Source organism: Haliotis rubra, unplaced genomic scaffold (genome assembly GCF_003918875.1).
Source record: "Haliotis rubra isolate DU_JTF1 unplaced genomic scaffold, ASM391887v1 Scf319, whole genome shotgun sequence".
Lineage (NCBI taxonomy): Eukaryota > Metazoa > Mollusca > Gastropoda > Lepetellida > Haliotidae > Haliotis > Haliotis rubra.
Genome location: NW_025766990.1, coordinates 113,835 through 136,077, shown reverse-complemented (window position 1 = coordinate 136,077; position 22,243 = coordinate 113,835). Strand labels below are relative to the sequence as shown.

Sequence of the window (22,243 nt, the reverse complement as noted above, 5' to 3'; positions counted from 1 at the left end):
TATAAAAAGATTTCTTTAAATAATATGTATGGTCAGCCTATTTCCCGATATCTGTGGCTTTCTCACCGTAACATGACATAACAACGGAAAATACCTCCGCTTTCAGCTTCGCCGATGAATAACATGGGAGGCTTAATCGCTTGATGCCGGGTATCGCTCAAAGCTCTGAACATCAACAACATCACTGAACCCTTGCCGAGTATTTTCACAGTTGTAAGAAGCGCATTTTATTGGATAAAAATTGGTTTCTAATGACGCTTTTCGCTACAGTCTGCTATAAGGGTCGGATTGGTCAAAATCAGACACGGACCTAAGGCAGCCAATCATATTACGGCAATGGATACCGTCCTCATAAAAGAAAACTTTTAGATTTAGACGAAAAGTTTTGGGTAAAATAATGCTATTCTGAACATATTAAGCAAGAAATCGCTACTATAACGTGAAATTATGGACTTATTGGACGATCGTGCTAGGTTATGACCTGTGACAAAAATGCTTCATGCATATATTTTCGCATTAAACATCGCGGTCCGAGTGTGAAGATTGAGGTGGCGAGGCGAGATGTCACTTGTCAGTGACTTGACTTGCATTACATGATCGCACAAAAAGATGGAAAAAGTAATTTTATATGCACGCTTGGCAACTTTTATGAATGCTGTTGTTGATTTTATTCATTAGTTTATTCTACTTATTTAATCATTTCCTCAAACATCGTTATTTCTTTGCTCTTTGACAATGTTATTGTGGACCCGCCTCCCGAAGCATGTGTCCGAGAATCGTTGTTTTCAATTACATTGCGAAAAATAGTTTATAATTTTAATTCTGCAGATAATATATGATCAAATTTACTTTTGGCACTTTATGAAGTGCAAAACATGATCTAAAACAATTTTCTCGTAAGTTTACATTGGCCAATAAAGACATTCAAATTTTATTTTTGAGCGGGAAAAATTGAAAAAATCTGGTCTTCCTCCTATTTTTTCTTAAGAAAATACCCATGGCAGATCCGTTAAACAAGAAATAAAATGGGTTTGGCCTTTATAAAAACAACAAAAACAACAACAAAAACACTTTGAGGACTAAACATCCATAATCAAAACACTGTCACATGTACTAGGAAATACAGAAATATCCCAGTCAAAAGTTGACCCATTAATACCAACACCAATACAAACTCAGATGGAACTTCTGCTAAGTTTTTTGTGAGTCACTAAGCTGAGGTGAATAATTTCAACAGTACTTCAGTTTCATCATAAAGTTGGACATGATATCATGGATGTCATACCAACAGAACATGTGATGAGGTCCCAATGAAACACATTATGTCAATGTGTTTGCTTTCAATGAAGCCACAACTCCAGATGCTGATAGACATTAATTAAGGAATTCTTGGGTTCCAGGTCTCGGAGACAACTCCACAAAACAAACAGATTCACAGTTGCTGAACAATCATCCAGACATTTCATCAAAACATCCAGTGACCTTACCTGGAGGAACTGGAGGAGAATCGACCTCCCATCATATCCATCTCCTCATCAAAGAAGTCCCGGCGCCGGGTTGTTCCGGCCATTCCTCGACTCCTTTCAATCCCTCCTGTTGTATAGTCTGCATGTCCGAGATGGCTGAGTGACTGATGCCTCTGGGAGACAAAGGACAGTCAACAGTTACACAAAGCTTCATACAACAAAACACCAAATATCAAACTATTTGGACTGAGAGACACTGAAACTTCATGTTAATCCTAATTCCCTGTCAGTAAAAAAATATTAGGTCAGTCAAAATATGGATGGAATGTTACATTTAGATGCAACTGAATGAATGGATGATATATGAAAGTTTTCAAATACACAAGAGTGAAAGTAACGTGTAATGAAGCAGTTGCTGCAGGAGATTCCTGGGTGCCGTTGTACAAAGCGATCTTAGCTTAAGGTAACCATAGCTCCCATACCTTAACATAGACTTAAGGTAGTCTTAGCTAAGGTGACCGTGAGCTCCCATACCTTAACATAGACTTAAGGTAGTCTTAGCTAAGGTGACCGTGAACTCCCATACCTTAACATAGACTTAAGGTAGTCTTAGCTAAGGTGACCGTGAACTCCCATACCTTAACATAGACTTAAGGTAGTCTTAGCACTAAGGTGACCGTAACTCCCATACCTTAACATAGACTTAAGGTAGTCTTAGCGCTAAGGTGACCGTAACTCCCATACCTTAACATAGACTCAAGGTAGTCTTAGCTAAGGTGACCGTAACTCCCATACCTTAACATAGGACTTGAGGTAGTCTTAAGCTCTTAGCTAAGGTGACCATAACTCCCATACCTTAACATAGACTTAAGGTAGTCTTAGCGCTAAGGTGACCGTAACTCCCATACCTTAACATAGACTTAAGGTAGTCTTAGCGCTAAGGTGACCGTAACTCCCATACCTTAACATAGACTTAAGGTAGTCTTAGCGCTAAGGTGACCGTAACTCCCATACCTTAACATAGACTTAAGGTAGTCTTAGCACTAAGGTTGTTTTGTACAACAGCACCCTGGACCCATTCAGAGCTAAAGGTCAATAGTAAGAGCATTGTAATACCCATCATCTGGGTAGGGTGACAGTCAGTCATCAGCGCCTTGAGCATGCATTAGTGCGTGGATATGTGCGATATATATCCAATAATAAATAATAATAATAAATGACAACTATTATCTTTTCCCATTAATTCAAACACTGCCCATATCAGTCATTATAACATCAACATCCTTCTCCAAGTCTTCAATTCAATTATCGGATGTTCTCTGAATGAAATCTATAATGTCTTCCAAAGATACCAAAGACACCATCTCTTCCAAAGATACTACAGACACCATCTCTGCTGGCGGCTTTGACAGCATTCCCTTCATCAAACATGGCATGCATTATGATTTAGAAACACAACCTTATGATCACATCAGTTGGTCATTACACAAACCTTGCCGTAACTACATCAAATAATCCATCAGTATATGGACACATGCATATGCAATGCTTGCAGCAATACTTACTTGCTGCCAGCAAACCCCATGCCCAGCCTCTCGAACTGCTCGGCCTTCTTGGGGTCGGCAGCCTTCAGCTTCTCCTCCTGTTTCTGCCTTTGTAGACTCATGTCTTTGTACGCGAGTCTCATGCTGGCCCTGCAAGACGTACCATCACAAGTCAGCAAGTAGTGGACCTTTGGACACTTTCAGCAGGAAATAAGACACCCCTCAACTAGTGTTGGGAATTGGTTAAAATCTCAAAATTGATGATTGGTTCATTACAACCGATCAATTATCGAAAATAATTGGTTAGCGTCATTTATGAAATGTGTTAATGCACACAAAAATAAGGGAAAAAAACATGTAGTTCTTTGGGGTTTTTTGGCAAAATTTCACATCTTTAAAGGATGACTAGTATGGAGGAACATAAATTTCTTAGAGTCTTTAAGATAAATTCAGTCATAACTTAGAACGAGCTTGTAGTGCTTATGAAACGTAACAGACAAAACCAACCTAGTGAAAAATACTGTTAATGAAAACAAGTGTTCCAGAATTGTTTGTGTTCGATTATGAGAAAACATGATCGATTGCTTGGTCGTTTAGTCACTGCGATCAATCTTCAATTATTTCAATTTATCGGTCCACCACTACCCTCAACATCTTTACAATCACATTGTGTCCCCGCTTGTCATAAACAAAGATAAGACGAAAGTTTCCACCAGTTTGGTGACAGTTTTAGTAGCCATGGTCTTGCAGGCAAGCATAAAGATTGTGCTGTTCCTCCTACCATTGTGCTCCCTCTAGGAAAGACAACACTCAACAACTTGATAGTTTCTTAAACAACTTTTTTTCTATGATGGGTACCCAAATAACAAACAGATATTGTTGGGTATAGAGTATTCATTGCTGTGTACCGCATTCATATATAACAGACCGTTTTAAGTTATGTTGCAAATCATCGTTCTCATTTTGTGAGAAACAGACAGTAGATATTGGAGTTTCCAACGCTACATTGTTCTAGGCCTAAGACATAACAGTTCCCCAGGCTCCCCCACCCCAGCAGATGAATACCTATTCCAAGAAGACCCTGGGCCCCTAGTACTGGTAGTCCTGACCCCTACCCCACCTACTCCTACGTCCCTACTATACCTACATCTGTTTGTCCTGCTCCTCCTTGGTGCGTGACCCCTACCCCCTACTAGACCTACATCTGTCTCTCCTACTCCTACACCTGTTTGTCCTGCTCCTCCTTGGTGCGAGCCTCCTGCACTGCAGTAGCCTTGGCCAACTCCTCCCTCTCTTTGTCCAGCTGCTGGGCACGGTTCTCTATCTCACTGAAGTTGGTCTTCACTCGCTGGGCACCAAAACCCTTCTGTAATTTGAACAGTAGAAACAACATAACATGCATAATATGGGAAATATGGTAGATTAATATGAATGAAATAAAAAGAAGACTCAGCATTATCAAGTGACTTCAATAAATGTCCATTTGTGCTATAAACAATTTCTTCATTATAGGACCAACAATATAACATGAAAGAACAGCTCAGTAGAGACGTAGCTGAGAGTTACCTCCCCTTTAGAAACTTCCACACTGAAGAAATCAATACCAGAATAGCTACATGTACAATTCCCCAGTGCAAGCCATGACCCAAGCTGTCACTTGTGTGTATCAGGAAGCAACACATGTTGGGGAATTATGCATAGTCTGTCATTTTCTTTCTCTACCAATCGAAAGATGACACTCGGCTTTATCCATAACCAGAACACAAAAGCTGCCATCTTTTCTATCATCTGGCTATGTTATGGAACTATATGGAACATGAGGCTCATCAGTTTGATATTGCATAGCTTCTCCCCAGGGTATTGACTGTAATATAAAGGATGTTCACAGTATGTGTCCTGAGTAATTAGCTTTAGAAGTGCTTTAGAATTTTGAAAAAGATGGTGTGTAAAGTAATCAAATAATGTCTTCACTATAGATAACATGGAAATGAAGTTATGAGGACAAAAGCAGACAGGTGTTGGCAATAATGTCATAAAAATATCTCACAAACTGTAAAGTATCCTACATCTTTCTGGCAACAGCAGGGTGGAATATTAATCATAAACATTAACAAGAAGTGATCAAGTTTAGTATAAAAACTCTAAAAGCTATTAATATCAGACATACTAGCTAATCACAGGCTATTGAAAATTTGCATCCTTGAAAGTTGGGTAGGTACAGAGAAGAAAGTAGGAGGGTGGAGGAGGATGGAAAAGGAGAGACAAATGGAGAGGGAGGGAGAGAGGCGAGAGGAGGAAGGTGAGAGGAGAAAAGGTGAGTGAGAAGAGAAAAGGTGAGAGTGAGAGGAGAAAGGCAGAAGGTGAGAGGAGAAATGGAGAGATTTAGAGGAGAAAAGGTGAGGAAGAAGAAGAACAGGAGAAAGGATCTTTATGATCCTTGAGGTTTTCAACATCATCAAATCATGGGCCACTCAAGATCTTGAGGTAACACTAATCATGCTATTGAACACCAATAATCAATATGTTTTTTTCTGAACAGAATCAATGAAAACAGTGTAGAGGCCTCACCCCCTTCTTCCCAGCAGGGGCCTTCTTTCCCCCAATGATTGCCTTCCTGGGTTCAGCAATAGCAGCAGCCTGGGTGGGGGACATACTGAGGGCGGCCTCAACATTAGGCCCTTCATTGGGGTCTATCTCCACAGCTGGAAACAACAAAAAATCCACATACACACTTGTCTAATCATCACACAAGCCATGTTGGAGAGTCATGCTGACCAGTTATGTGCATGTATTCAATGTGGATTGAACATCCTAGAAGTTTAGTGAATATTGTTACCCATTCTAGATCTGTAATGAGTTGTCAATCATGTTTTCAATCTTCCAAGAACTTATGGTTTATCAGTGAATGAAATATCACATTCTGACAATTTACAGGAGAATACATTAAAAATAACTTACTCCTGAATATGCAGTGAACATGAAATCGCTCGATCATTCAGAGAATTTTTAAGCCTTGATGCTAACTGGCTTATCAGAAAGGTCATCATTGTTCTTCTATTGAGGTGATCACATCATCATGAGGAAAAGTGTCAGGGGGTCAGATTTAATAATAATAATAATGTGTTCATTTATACAGCGCCAAACTCCACACTAGGTATGCTCATAGAGCTAACAATCAAGGCACAGCACATTATTACTCCAGATAACCCAAGCTGCCTGTTAGGTGCTAGGTTTCAGTCACATGACTTATCCCACCAGGTACCCATTTTTCTGCTCAGTGAACAATTTTGTTCAAACTTACTAGCCCACATGTATCATATATGCAGAAGCCCAGGAAACTCTCAGAGGGCAAGCTGTGGGGCAGGACAGAAGTCCAAGAAACTCTCAAGGGGCAAGCTGCCAAACATGGTCACCCATCCAAAGACTCGCCACACTCAACATTGCTTAACTATGCACAGGATTTGATTTTAACAAGATCACCTTTGAAGTTTGATGATAAATGACTAGCTCAAGGCAAAACATGGAGTCTGAGTTTCAGACAGCTTGGTACTGAAAGCAGCTTACAAAAAACTGACTGAAATACTATACAATACTCAATCAAATTTCAAGTAATATTCTACTTCAATATGGTGTCAGTATTTTATGATAATTTTAATCATAGTTAATCATAGACTGCTGTTTGAAATAGACTATGTTGTATTTGTTTGTTGTTTAACACCGCACTCTGCAATATATTAGCAATGTGGCAGAGGTCTGTAAATAATTGAGCCTGGGACAGACAATCCAGTGATCAACAGCATGAGCATCAATCTACGCAATTGGGACACAATGACGTGTCAACCAAGTCACAGGCCTGACCACCCCCATCCCTTTAGTTGCCTCTTACGACAAGTATGAGTTACTGAAGATCAATTCTAACCCTGATCTTTGCATGTTCACCATCTGTGTAAAGTGTCCTTACCTTTACTGCTGAGTGAGCCGTTCTTGATGGGCTGGGGCTCAGAGTACAGTCTTGCTTCCTCATTGATGGGACTGGGCTGAGTGTCCCGAGAGTTAAATTCTGTATGTTCCTTGAAAAAGTCCACTTCCTTGGAGACTGGGGATGGGTCAGAATGACCTGCATCGATGTGAAGCTGGAAACAGAGATTCACACACAGTGACAACTAATGCATTGATTTGTACACTACAATGAACACAATCATTAATCAATGCCCGCTTGTGAGGTTTCCACAACAACGACAAGTACTACTCTATTTCCATGAATAATGGAAACACACAAAATAGTGAGCAACCTGACTGACTGGCTGACTGAGTTTGGTTTTACGCCGCTTTTAGCAATATTCCAGCAACATCACGGCGGGGGACACCAGAAATGGGCTTCACACATTGTGCCCATGTGGGGATTCGAACCCGGTGAGGAACCTGAAGCCATGATGCACATGGTATATATATGCCTCTTGTTACAAATTCCAGCCATTAGATTAGTTCCTGCAATCACGGAATATTGACACGCAAACATAAAATACTAAAAGATAACACAGCTGGGACCTAGCAGAGTCCTGATATACAACTCAATAATTATATCAAAGGCATAAAAATTCAGCTGTGAGTCACATTGTTCAAGCAAATAAACTGGCACCTTCTAGGGCTGCAACCATTCACCCAGACCTCGATTCGATTCCATTTTCAATATTGGACACTCGATTCAATCATTTTATATTGGATTCGATTCTTACAAGTAAAAACATCAGATTTCATTTAACAGAGTTAAATCCATGACTTTGCAATGTCTACTAACAACAATTCTCATTGGATAATTAGCCTGGCGTCAACCAATCACGTTCCGCCTTCTTTCAGTACTCGAAACTGCTCAAGTTGGAATCAAAGTTTCGTTCTGCTGTGTGGAAATAATTTAAACAGGTATTCAAATATCGAATCGAAATAGTGATAATGGTTATCGAAAATCGAAACTAAGGTGTCAGATTTGATTTTCGATGAATCGAACAGAATCGTTGCAGCCCTAGTACCTTCAACATTTTCAAGTGTAACGTCTACTTTAGTAAACACACTTTGATACTTCTTATATTTAACAGGAGCACATATTCATAGATGGAAACAGCTCCATAATTATTAACTGATTCTACAGAACATTACAAATGGCACATAAGATTTGTACCCAGAAAGAAGTTACAGATATATTAAGTACACATGCATGCTATGCCTGTATATTAGTACACATCCTAATCTGGTAATGATACACAATAATAGTAATAATAATAACAGTGATTATGGTTGGTTAGTTGTTTACCACCCTTGGCAATATTCCAGCTATATGGCGGCGGTCTGTAAATAATCCAGTCTGAGCCAGACAATCCAGTGATCAACAGCATGTCCATCAATTTACGGAATTAGGATACAATGATATCTGTCAACCAAGCCAGCAAGCCTGACCAACAGATCCTGTTAGCCGCCTGTTACGACAGGCCTGGGTTACTGAAGATCGATTCTAAACCGGATCTTCACGGGTCTCTTACTGCTTTTAAGTTCACCTTGTTAGCACAGAGATGAATTATTTTTAAAAACATGACAACTGAAGCCATCATAAAATACAAACGTCTGTTTCACATCATATGCCCTAATTATACACAAGGGTAGGTAGAGATTTCTTATGCCATCATATAATGAGCAATGATCAGGAGACATGAAGATTTGGCGGCAGTGTTAAAAAAAGAAATGGAACTGCAATGCTGCTTAAGCAACGAAGCTAAAGCATCATACAAATGATGAGTGTTTAAAGAATATGTTGAGCCAGATATTTAGGGTATATTAACTACAGTAACCAGCCTTGTAAATCAAGATTGGAAGTCTTGGCAGTGTTCAAATTTACAAGGGATTCTCGGGTAGTTTCAATAGTATTTCGATCAAGGGATCTTTAACTTTCAGCATAAGGATTGTTAGTTTATACACCAAAGATAAAAACACTTATTATATTTGGGATTACACTTTCTCAGTAAAGTACAAATTCTAGCAATATTTAGGGTGAGTCCCATCCAGGATTTTAACCTAAATTCTTAAGTGGCCTTCATGTGGCAAACTAATGCTTGACAACACATGTTAAAATTTTAAAAGTTGTCAAACTCGCGTTCGTGTCATTTGAGCGCTATGTCTCTATCGGTGCGGCCTTTCATAGGTCGAGTTCACGACCAAAACATCACGTTAACTGCTATTGGTTGTTTCAGAACAACAAGAGTTTGACAACACCTCACACATCAACATCGACTGAAAGTTTGAGGGAAGTTTGTGGTGAGAATAGAGACCGGTCCTATTTCTCGACAACAGTTTGACAATTCTGAAATTAGCGTTGATGGCGAGTTGTTGGAATGTTTATACTCTCAAACTCGAGTTTGACAACATGTGAAGGCCGCTTCAGAATCAGGCACCTAATTGCCTGCACACAAAGTCAAGTCAAAGGGGTACATTACGTATGTGATCTGGACTACCACTTGTCCGACTTCCATCGGAAGTCAACCTAAAAAAGTACTGTACTTTACTGAGAAAGTGAAATACCCAATATAACATGTTACATTTGACCATTTCTAAATAACATTGTGTGTTCACCAAAGATAAGAATCCCTTCATTCAAATACTGCAGCATGTATGAAAACTGTCAACATTACTAAAATCCCAATCTCCACTAATAACACTGATGCAAGCATTAAAGCCTCATAGTCCAAAAACCAGATCATACATGATATATAAAACATGCAAAATTAACTAGAAACTAAACTGATAGTTTGACCTCAATTCAAGCAGTAAACATGGCATTGTTGTATGGTTATGAAAGTGCTGTTACATTTTACTCCAACCAAAAATGTTTTTGTCACATGAAAAACAGACATGTACATGGTGAAAATAAAACATTCGTAACTACTCGCCTCTTTCCGTGACTACAAGACTCGTACCTGTATAGTACGCCATAACTGCCAAGAATCAAGGCAAACCGATCAAATCGCACATTGTAAAATTAAAATTTCCGTGATTATAAAATTATCTTGTTAGTGATATTTGTTAACAACATAATAAACTTACTTAATGTGAATTTTGTGTTGTATTATAAATTTCTAGTAGCAGCCATGTTTGGAAATTAAGAGTTATCTTTCCTTGGACTTGTTTTTGTTTTTTCATGAACACTGTTTTGGGGTAATTTTCTGTCACATTAGATGACATGGTGAATACATAATGACCATGCTTACTAAATGTTCACATACAATGATAATAATATATGTGGTAACACTGCAACTACAAGCAAAGCCCTGTAAATTGAGTGCCTCAGCTTTTCCACAATTTTGAATTTCCAAGTCTCATTTCTTTCAAAAATAACAAACCTTGAAAACAACAATTTATCTCATTCAGAGCAAGTTAATGAGTTGGGGTTTTGACGCTGAATTGAACAGTATTCCAGTTAAATCTTTAATTGTCCACATTAATGAAATCAGTCTATACATAATTAAGTCTGAACCAGACAAGCCAGTGATTAACAGCATGAGCATTGATCTACACAGCTGGGATACGATGACATGTGTCAACCAAGTCAGCGAGCCTGACCACCCGTTAGTCGCCTCTTAAGACAGGCATGGGTTCCTGAAGACACTAACCCAGATTTTCACGAGATCTGACCTCATGAGCATCTCTCTACGCAATTGGGAAACAATGACATGCATCAACCAAGTCAACGACCATTTCCACCAATCCTGTTAGTTGCCTCTCACATTAAGCATGGGTTGCTGAAGACCAGTTCTAACCCAGATCTTCATAATAAATAAACAGCATTGTCCTATCCTTCTTATTTCACCAGGAATGAAAATTAAACCAGAACATCTATCAATTGAAAACACATCGCCTGTAGGATACCTTACACTATGACAAAACTGGTCCAGACGAACATGTAGGGGTGAAAATACCTTTAAAATTGCTAGTGTACTCCGGAACAGTGGCACATGTAAAATCACTTGCCCTGATAATTTTTCCACTATACCGGCTGTTTTCTTGTTGATTTTAAAATAAACAACATAATTAATATTGGAAAGTCAACTGGACTCCGGTACAGTGTGATATACAAATCTGCTTGCCCAACAGAAAAAAACACTGGACTCGGGTGTCGGGCAATGGGTTATTTCCACCCCTGACAAGAGTGTGTTAGATGTTTGATTGGCATTTTTGAAGATGTTATTTGATGAACATACATCACAAGCAGAGTTAACAGTTACGGTACTGTAGTTCCACCTGATGATGGGTCCAGAACATGCCCTGAAACGTTGTACTAAACAACAAAAAGATAAACCCAGAAAATTCTTCATGTTCAAGAGAGTGTTAATTTACATTCCTGTTTTAATGTCAATTTCGTTTTTGCAAGACTTCCTGAAATCAATAAAGTTCGAAATATAATCAACTGATGTGTTTTGAGCCTGATGTTATACCATGCAGAAATGCAACAGCTGGTTATATATCACTGTATGCAGCTAACAAACGTGATGACAACTTTAACACTTTATGGCATACGTTATCTCCAAATGAATTGAATGGTTCTCTTCACATATTAACACAAGAACAATATTCATCCTATCCTAATTCAATCACATGACGGTAAGTGAGGGAGAGATTACACAGGGGCCCAGCCTGATATGAACGATTGTGTTGAAGATAATTATGATAATCCTCTAAATTTGAGTCCTGATAGATGGCTTGAACTAGTGAGTGAGTGAGTATGGTTTTGCGCTGCTTTTAGCCATATTCCAGCAACATCACAGCAGGGGACACCAGGAATAGGCTTTACACATTGTACCCATTTTGGGAATCGTCATCTTCGTCATGATGAGCGGACGCTTTAACTATTGGGCTACCCCACTGCCCTTGGCTTATACTAAATAGAGAAGAATTAAAACAATTTCGATCATTGTAAGCATGAGTGTTCAGAACTATTTGCAATTTAAAAATATTCTGTAATCACTGTGAACAATACAATGTCTTTGAAACAAAACACGTAGACATTTAGTTGTTTACAACAAAGGAACATTGTCTGATTAAAACATTCTGAAGATAGTTTCAAAAACTGGATGTCTCTTGTAATATCATGGATGGATGTGGTCACCTTTCACACATCGTTCATGCTATCAATTGTGTAACCTTGGTAACCATTTTATCATGTCCATGTACAGAGGAGCTATTCTATGAATCTGATCTCCAGCTGTAAGCAGTTTCGCATGGCTAAATGCAATTTTAGATGAAAATTTCAGCTGTAAAAGTTAAATGTGTCCAAATAGAGTTTTAAGTCACTGACAACCTAATTGAAACTAATAGTTCTAAAAAAGGTGTTTGAAATGGTCTATGGATTAATCTATGAGTATGATTCCAAAGTGCCCTTTGGAGTCAAATAGGACAAAAATGTTATCATCACCTTAAATTCAGAGACACCTTTATCATGTTTATCTGTTTATGTGGTTAACATTGCATTTTAACAATAAATCAAAGCATTTAATTACGTTTACCAAAGCATTAAACTTTCATAGTCTGTCAGTTCTGTTATCAGTGAAATACATGACCTTTATATGAGTGATGAGTGAGTGAGTGAGTGAGTGAGTGAGTGAGTGAGTGAGTGAGTGAGTGAGTGAGTGAGTGAGTGAGTGAGTGAGTGAGTGAGAGTGAGTGAGTGAGTGAGTGAGTGAGTGAGTGAGTGAGTGAGTGAGTGAGTGAGTGAGTGAGCGAGCAAGCAAGGTTTAATACTGCTTTTAGTTTTAGCACTTTTTTCAGCAGCATCACAGCTGAGGACACCAGAAATGGGCTTCACACATTGTACACATGTGAGGAAAGTGGGTCTTCATCATGACAAGTCACTGCTTTAACCACTAGTCTACCCCTTGCCCCTTGTTTGTGTAAAACATAGTACCGGGATTTTCCGGAAAGCCGCCCACTCAATAAATCGCCCATGGGCGTTTATTTTAGGTGGGCGATTATATGGGGTTAAAACTTCTTTTTTCATTACTGCTATTTAGAAATATAATTCACATTCGTTATTTATGTGAAAATGCAAGCTTACATTTATAATGTCCAGATAAACCACGAAAGAAGCAAAAGCTATGGCGATTCTTTTCCATTTGTGACATGTCGTAACATGCCCGTGCCTTTTTCCTTTATATTTTCATTTTTACGTAATCAGAAAATTATTATAAAAAGATTTTTTAAATAATATGTATGGTCGCCTATTTCCCGATATCAGTAGCTTTCTGCTCGGTAACATGACACAACAACGGAAAATACCCCTATTTTCGAAGCTTCGTATGAATAACATGCGAGGCGAATCGTTTGATGTCGGGTATCGTTCGAAAGCTCTGAACATCAACATATCACTGTACCCTTGTCGAAAGTATTTTCACAGTTGTAAGAAGCGATTTTATTGGAAAAAGATAGGTTTCTAATGACCATTTTCACCACAGTCTGCTATAAGGGTCGTGATTGGTCAAAATCAGACACGTGACCTAAGGAGGCCAATCATATTACGGCAATGGATACCGTCCTCATAAACGAAAACCTTTAGATTAAGACAAAGGTTTTGGGTAAAATAATGCTATTCTGAACATATTGAGCAAGAAATCGCTACCTATACGTAAATTATGGAACTTATTGGACGTATCGTGCTAGGTTATGACCTGTGACCAAAATGCTTCATGCATATATTTTCGCATTAAACATTGTGTCAGAGCGTGAAGATTGAGGCGACGAGAGCCGAGATGTCAGTGACTTGACTTACATTACATGATCGCACAAAAAGATGGAAATAGTAATTTTACATGTACCTTTGACAACTTTCATGAATGCTGTTGTTGATTTTATTCATCAGTTTATTCAATTTATTTAATGATTTCCTCGAAACATCGTTACTTTGCTATGACTACTGCATGTTGAATTGCAAAGATTTCATTTTGGCAACATTGAAAATTTGAAATTTGATTTTAGTTCCCGACTATTGAATTATTTTATTTCTGAATTATCGCCCGGGCGGTTATATGGTCCATTTTCCCCCCAAAAAAATCCCAAAATTTCCATTTTACAGCCCTAGGCGGCTTTCCGGAAAATCCCGGTACTAGTTTCAATAATACTAACTATATTCATATAAATAATACCAGGGTTTTACCTTGACTCACAAACATGGGGATCCTGGGGATCCTGGGGACCCCCATTCTATTAGTTTTAAGGGTGTTTGCGAACAATATGAGGGGCCTGTGAAGCAACAGAGTAGAGAAAAGTATGTTTTGATAATTTCTTTCGAGACTGGAATTAATCACTGATCTTGAGGACTGATGGATGAAATGATGCATGTAACACATCTGTGTACTGGGTACAATGAATAATATTGTGCGTCCTTCTGATACAGAGAATGTTTTTTTGCTCACAGGCCACATTTTAATGCGCCACATGCGCACATTTCGGACGACATTACTGAGAAGCGTAAAACCCTGAATATTATATGGGAATTTGAAATAATACAGACATTTTGGGCTTAACACCTGCCTCTGAACCTTTAGATAAACATCACAAAAATATTTACTTAAGGGCAAATTCTCAAACAGTGATAACAAATGTGAAGTTAGCGTGCTCAGCCAGCTGGTAAATGAGCAGGTGATGTTATTTCATGCTGAATGATGCTGGTGGTTGATGAACACATGCTATGATGCTGCCCAGCTGACACCAAGTTATTCCCCAAATCAACATGGTATAGAATGCTATACAATGAACCTGCTTACACAGCCTACACCACGTACATACAACTGTTTATGTTTCAATAATCAATTAATAACTGATATAACACATTCCTACACTGATACAAATTACAGGTAAACATTAACCGGGTTGAAGGGATACCTAGAAAATATGCCCATTATCAAGTTTCTGTACTAATGAAACATGGTTCGGATTACACTACCTTGAATACATAAGCAGGAATAGTGTGGAAGCTGTGGTTTCCAATAAACAAGGCCTGAACAAGTCAACGTAGGAACAAACGAATGAACAAAGCTCCACAATTTACTGTTTTCATATTCAGGCCTGACCAATTTCAGTTTTTTGTTTTACAGATGTTTTTCTTCAGAAAACTGAAAGACAGGATATAAAAAATAAAATAAAAATCACCAGTCAAAGTAATATTCCTTTTAAATAGTAAAAGTATAGTATTTTACTTTTGGCAATTTATGAAGTGTATATGGGGCAAAAAAAAAATACAACCTAAATTTTTTTCTTGTAAGTTTACATTTTTGGCCAATAAAACAGGATTTTTGAGCGGGAAATATTAATTTTTATATTTTTCTTATTCTTGAAAAGATTCAACATTGGGTCATTTTAACTGAGACTAAAAACATAGTACCATGAGGAAAATACAATGTTTACCAATCTATATTAGTGAGTGAGTAAGGTTTTCAGCTGCTTTTAGCAATATTCCTTCAATGTTACGACAGGGCACACAAGGAATGGGCTACTAACACTGTGCCCATGTAGAGAACCAAACCAGGTGATCATCGTGATAACTGAACACTTTACAACCGGGCTACTCTACTACCCCAAACTCGATTACTAGATAAGTCTCTTAACTACCCTCATTGTACAAATGAAGATCTACACATGTAAAGGCCAAGACGTGCACATGAGGCTTGGTGTAACATAAGTTAATCTGCAGCAATATGAATGCAGGGAGCTTGTAGCAGGATATCCTTCAGTAAACCAGTACTTCATTCTATGCACACACAATCCCATAACATGATAACAATCAAACACTAAGAATTGTAATACACAAGTAAATACACACAATGCAGTACATAATATCAGCCAGATTTGAAAAGAATAAACTAACATAAAAAACATTCTTGGGAGTGTTGTCGTGGAACACCACAATCTGTCTTGTCATATTACCATAATCCAGAGAAAATGAACGAAGTTTCTTGTGACATTTTCAGGAAGGTCAAAGGGCACTTGAGACAGCGCCAACATTAGATGACAATTTTACAGACTTCATCATAGATGGCAGTTTCAAAAGACCTTTGTAATACCAGCCTTTTTCACAAATCATAGTCACAGCTTCAGATACTTCATGTTTTGTTTAACAAAATCATTTGCAAATGTCAAAATGCAAGTAAAGAATTTGAACATTTATGCTGATTTTCTTCAGCATGATAATCATGTCAATGGCCACCTTCATTCCTTGTCTCTTTCCAAGAAAAATAAACTAAACAAAACACATCACATACAAGGAGGGCTGTCACAAAATAGCAAAATAAGCTGAAAAAGTTTCTTAACCTCTTCACAGAACAGGTTTAATTATATTATTGATGCATCATGCTAATATGACCTTTAACAGGTTCAAGCCAGATATGCCATATAGTTCATGAAGTTATTGAAATTTAAGGTGTTATTTTTTAGTGACCTTTTTATGCAAAACCGTGTTCAGATCTCATTGCTTAACGTGCTTAAAGGCTAAAAACTGCTTCAAAGATACCAGCCAATAACAAAATGTCACTGGTCATTCCAGAATATTACTGATCTTGGACAGACTCATGTTAAATTCAAATCTTTGTTTTTGTCATATGAGAAACCCAGAAGGGGTGAAACAATACCCCAAATGATACATGTGGACATGCATAACGATTCACAACGATACAATATGTACACTACACAAATGTCTAGGACGATAGTTCTTGCGAAAAATCATTTACAAATTCAAGCTGGTTTCGTTGTATCGAGATACATTTCATGACCTTCAGTATCATTGCACCCCTAAAAAGGAAGAACTTTAGATTGTGAGGTTATTTATGGGTCATTAGGACCATCACCTGTGGAAACAATGGACCAGAGTACCACAAATACATAACCCCAGACCAATATAACCCAAAAATTAGGACTTCCATATTTGGGCATTCTGAAAGTCCCCAGAACCCTGGCATGATGAAGTACTGTGGATGATTAATAAAGTTTCCATCACAATAGTTAGTTTGTCTCGAATAATCCCAAATTACTGAGTCTAAATGTCATAATCTGGAAGAAAAAGCTAAATTAATTAGTCTTGTGTGTGCAAAACTCCTCACTGGTACTAAAGTATATCAAAAGCCCTCAAGAATACATGGAACTAAATATGCATAAATACAACACATATTTCTCTTTCAAAAATAACACTAAGTAACATTAAGCACTGGTTAGTGAGCAAAACTAAATTCCCAAAAGTGAAAATATCAAAATATAACATGAACATGTCTTTCTCCAAGAGGGTTTCAAATTGGTGATTAAAAAACAAATTGGCAATTAAAATTGGTGATTAAAAAACAAATTGGCAATTAAAATTGGTGATTAAAAAACAAACAAAATCTATACATATTTACTTAAACTGCTTTGGATGTCATCAACAAATTTCATCCGTTCATTGGAAACTTCAAAACTTATCCAAATATACCAAAAAGGAAACTAATACAATATACGAAATTTTAAATGATATCTATTTATATTTTGAAAGAGAAATGTTAGCAAGTGAGTTTGTAACCAAGAAGGGGTAAGATCAACAAAATTGAACTTAATGACCTTCTTGCTAGGGTCTCCCTTGGCTTCCAGGTGCAGCTGTTAGGAAGAAAGACAACAGGTGTGACATTAGCGTGACATTAGCTCCATCTCCCTGCGTCACATGGACAGATGTATCAGGCACATCATACACGTACATGCAACAACACCAACAACATCGTCGTCTTTCTTGTCCAGTTGTGTATTTAACTTCATTCGCCAAAATGGATAGTTAAAACCTATTTTTGACGTTTTTATTTCTATGACATTTTGAATCTGTAACGTCAATGAAGACAGGTGGGCTTATAGACTTATACAAGGTTCATTATACCTTTAAATAAGTCGTAAAGGTAGTGGTACCTGTACCATTACACAAGGAGAGTGATGTGTTGCAGGGAGGGAAATCAACCAATAATGTCTTCCAGCTAAACTTGAGTGAGGAACACATACAAATAATCCCAAAAATGTTTGAAGTTCTACAGGATAAGCTTACTATTACTGTGCTAGCAGCCTATTGCTTATTTCCGTCATTTTCGTGAACTCTGAGAGCAAGGGTATGGTTCTGACAAACCAACGAACATAATCATGACACATCTGGGACACAAACCCACGATCATAGGTTTTCTGCACATACAAAACACAAATCAACATATATGCCTTGCTTCATAATTTACTTTTTTATAATTTCATTGATACTGGTCCTTGATACATGACAAGACGAGAACATGTGAATTGTGTGATTGAACATTCACGAACATTTTGATGAAAGAGCAAATCATAGTTTACAGACTGACAACCCCATCAACTGTGAGCGGTCTGACTGAAAGGCAGTGAACTCATCTCACCTTAGTGCCATGCAGTCTGCATGCATGCTGGGACAGTCCAAGTAGCTTCTCCTTGTACATCATCGCAGCACGACTGTTATATTTCTTCTGGGCATCATTTGTGTCGCAACCATGTTGGCGGAAGTATGAGATCTGAAACAGGTCATGAATGCAAGTGAGTTTTGACAGCAAACTGAACATGGACAGTAATTATAGTGAGCAAAGAAAATGTTATCATAGAAAAGCGAACACTATACTTCAAGTAAAACTCTAACCATCCAATCCTATTAAATGGTTTTGATAAAGGACATTAAGGTGCTACTCTTTCTTTCATGACAAATAGCAAATAATATGGACCATCTCATTGCACAGACCCGTGAAGATCCGGGTTAGAAATGATCTTCAATAACCCATGCTTGTCGAAAGTGGCTACTAACGGAAATGGGTGGTCAGGTTTGCTGGCTTGGTTGACACATGTCATTGTATCCCAATTTGTGAACATCGATGATCATACTGTTGATCACTGGATTGTCTGGTCCAGACTTGATTATGTACAGACCACCACCATATAGCTGGAATATTGTTGTGTGCAACTAAACTCACTCACTCACTCTTATTGCACATCTACACTTTGTACACATGACCACAGATAGGTTAAGACTTTTTCTCTCGCACAGTCACACACACACACACCTACACACACAGGGCTCCAGATAAGTTTTCAACATCAGGAGTATGTACTCCTTATTGGAAAACCCTAAGAGTACATTTACTGAAGTCCTGAATGGAATTTAATGGAGTGTGACTACAACAAGACGAACAAGTGATACTAGTGAGCTGTTCATTCATTATTCGTACAGCAATTTGACAGTCTAAGTAAACTTAAACTCAGTATTATTCGTTACACTGCTATACTGGGTCTAACAAATTCTTGTGGAAGGTCGCGTCAGCTAACCTTTGAGCGAACTATGACCGCCCAATCAAACGCGAGACGGCCGAACGGATTTAACCAATCAGACAACAGCTACTATTTAGGGTTCGACGGGACTTACAAAATGGATTTTCTCTTTCCTTTTCGCCAACACTGATCTCCCAACAAATGAAAATTGCATAAAACCAGATATTTGCCCAGCAGTATATACTCTTTGGGGTTTCTGGTGACATGTCTATCATAGCTAATATTTCAGCAAGCTGACATGCTTGAATACTGACAAAACGCTATTTTCAGTGACTGTTTACTCACTGTTGTGGCGTGCCTCACTAAAGGAACCAATCGTACGGAAAATAGCATTCGGAATCGTTCGGTACAAACTGTATGGAGGCAATTTGATTACTTGACTGTTTACAAGTCGTCGAGGCAGTCTGGTTTCTGAGAGAAACTTGTTTCTGTGCCGCCATGTTTACACGTTTTCACCAATCAAATTTAACAGTAACAACCGGGATTCCCAAAACACAACAAGGCTGGGAAAATCCAATGTGTTGCTATTGCGTAAATTCAAAGATGGGACACTGCTTGAAATCAGATTGATATGTTTTAGATATATAAGTCTGTAAATGATTCACAGACCGTACACCATTATCTCCTACGTTTTCCAAATTATTTCCTACTGTATCGTGCCTATTTTTGTCCGTACATACTCCGATACAGTCCCTGTACTGTATATATAGTGTACACACACTAGTGGTGGTCCGAATAATTGAAATAATCGAAGATTGGTCTCAATGACAAAACGACCAAGCAATCGATCATGTTTTCTCATAATCGAACACAATCAATTTTGGAACACTAACTTGTTTGCAATAACAATATTTTTCACAAGGTCTGTTTTGTCTGTTAGATTTCATTAGCACTACAAGCTCTTCCAATTCATGATTGAATTTATTTTAAAGACTCCATGAAATTCATGTTCCTAACATGCTAGTCATCCTTGAAAGATGTGAAATTTGCAAATGCATTTTGTGCAATTTGCAAAGAAAACGAAAGAACTACGTGTTTTTTTCTTTACCTTTTGTGCATTAACAAACATAACCAGGAAAATTTAATAAATGACGCTAACCAATTATTTTCGATGATTGATCGGTTGTAATGAACCAATCATCAATTATGAGATTGAAACCAATTCCCAACACTAACACACACATACAACACTCTCAATGATTCAATACATCAGTCATGTCTCAACAAACAATACTCATACACTGTACTTCTACTTACTGCATTTGCATTTCCTCCAACTTGCATGGCCCGCAGTTGTAGCCAGGTCCAGCTGGTGTCCAGCTGAGTAGATCTGATGAATGTCACATGCACCCCGAGTGACCTGTGGACAGCTGAACAGTCGATGCACAGAAACACACCGTATGTTACACTGGCCCATGTTGGGTTGCTATGACTGCAGTCAAAACATTGCTGGAACATAATAATAGTTTCATGAAATTAGCAGTCAGCATGGAAACTGTCATCTGGTATTTCAATCATTTTCAGCTTTAGCATTGCAGAAAAGGCTGGACGGGAAAAAGGAAAATAATGTGGTTCATGGACTGTGAGACAGTCTAGATACTTTACTGTATGCATCAATTCGAATATAGCGTGTAACTATTATAAACATGATTACAATCTGCAGTGACAGTAAGCATGCAGCCAGTTGTTGATAAACACCAAAGTCTTCCTACATATGACAGAAAAGTATTGGGTACAGAATGGGGCAATCAAATATTCTTAATTACATTCCATAAATTGATTGAGGATACAAAATATGTCTTGTACATGTTGAGTCACATATTATATATCTCCATCGGCATAGAGACATAAATGGCTAGAACTACTACCTTGACAAACCTGATATGAACATAATTGAGACGTTACTCAATGTTAGTGGGAATTTAGATAAGTATTTTGAGAAGTTTGTACAAGCACCAGTAATGACGTTGAGTGTCTGTGTGTCACTTTTAGAATAGATACAAATTCCTAATAGTGACACACAGCCTGTAACTGACCACTGCTGACATGTGAATTGGTGAACCATATTGTACTTTATAGTTGACACCTTATCTTGCATAGCATATCCATTTAGTCTACCTAACTATGTGCTATCTACTTGTTTCCTATACACATGAAAATATTGTTTACATCAACGTATGACAACAATATGTTACTTCCTCTTTGAACCAGAAGCAGCATTAATGTAATGATGTATGCGTGTAAACATTCATCATTGGCAAACATCTGTAGCACTACAAAATGGTTTTAAATAGGCTCAAAGATGCTGACAGACAGTACCTTGATATAAGATACTGTAGTTTCCAATTTGTGTACAAAATGTGTCTTTTGGGGTACAGATTATATATCCCAAATCAATAGTGTCTACGTTTTGGATGTAAACACGTTTTTTTAACCCAGGTTGACTATTAACGCTGGCTACATCGTAATTAGGTAACGCAGGGTATTTCAATGTACGGAATACATCAATATCACAGACGTCAAGAAAATATCAAGTGATCAGGATTCAAGCAAAGAGAAACGTTTGAGAAAATGCGACTGTCACGTCATTTCCATTCGCGTGGAAGCTCAAACACATGTATGCTGAAAAGTGGATATTTTGATGATTCGAAGACGGTAAAATACAGTGTTCACCACGCATCGAGATTTTACATGTTCAATTCTGTAAGTACACTTACTTTGTTTGTCGGAATTGACCTTAAACGCTTGAAAATAGCATTTATGTCGGCTTTACTAGGCTGTTCTGCCATTTTGATGACGTTCCCTTTCAACTCACGTGACCGGATACTTCAAGGCAGCAGAAAATATGCTTCGTTTGTTGAT

The 22,243-nt window shown here is 38.0% G+C and overlaps 1 protein-coding gene across 1 annotated transcript in view; it reads right to left on the bottom strand.

Moving 5' to 3' along the window:
* Window positions 1-22,196, bottom strand: part of LOC124283620 (ADP-ribosylation factor GTPase-activating protein 2-like) — a 42,887-nt gene extending 20,691 nt beyond the window's left edge. The window contains 7 exon segments of the mRNA XM_046719610.1: window positions 3,032-3,160; window positions 4,234-4,376; window positions 5,579-5,712; window positions 6,972-7,143; window positions 18,445-18,576; window positions 20,639-20,830; window positions 22,099-22,196. Of these exon segments, the coding sequence (XP_046575566.1) occupies window positions 3,032-3,160; window positions 4,234-4,376; window positions 5,579-5,712; window positions 6,972-7,143; window positions 18,445-18,576; window positions 20,639-20,830; window positions 22,099-22,170 (974 nt within the window). The 5' untranslated portion in view covers window positions 22,171-22,196.
* Window positions 22,197-22,243: the final 47 nt, after the last annotated feature.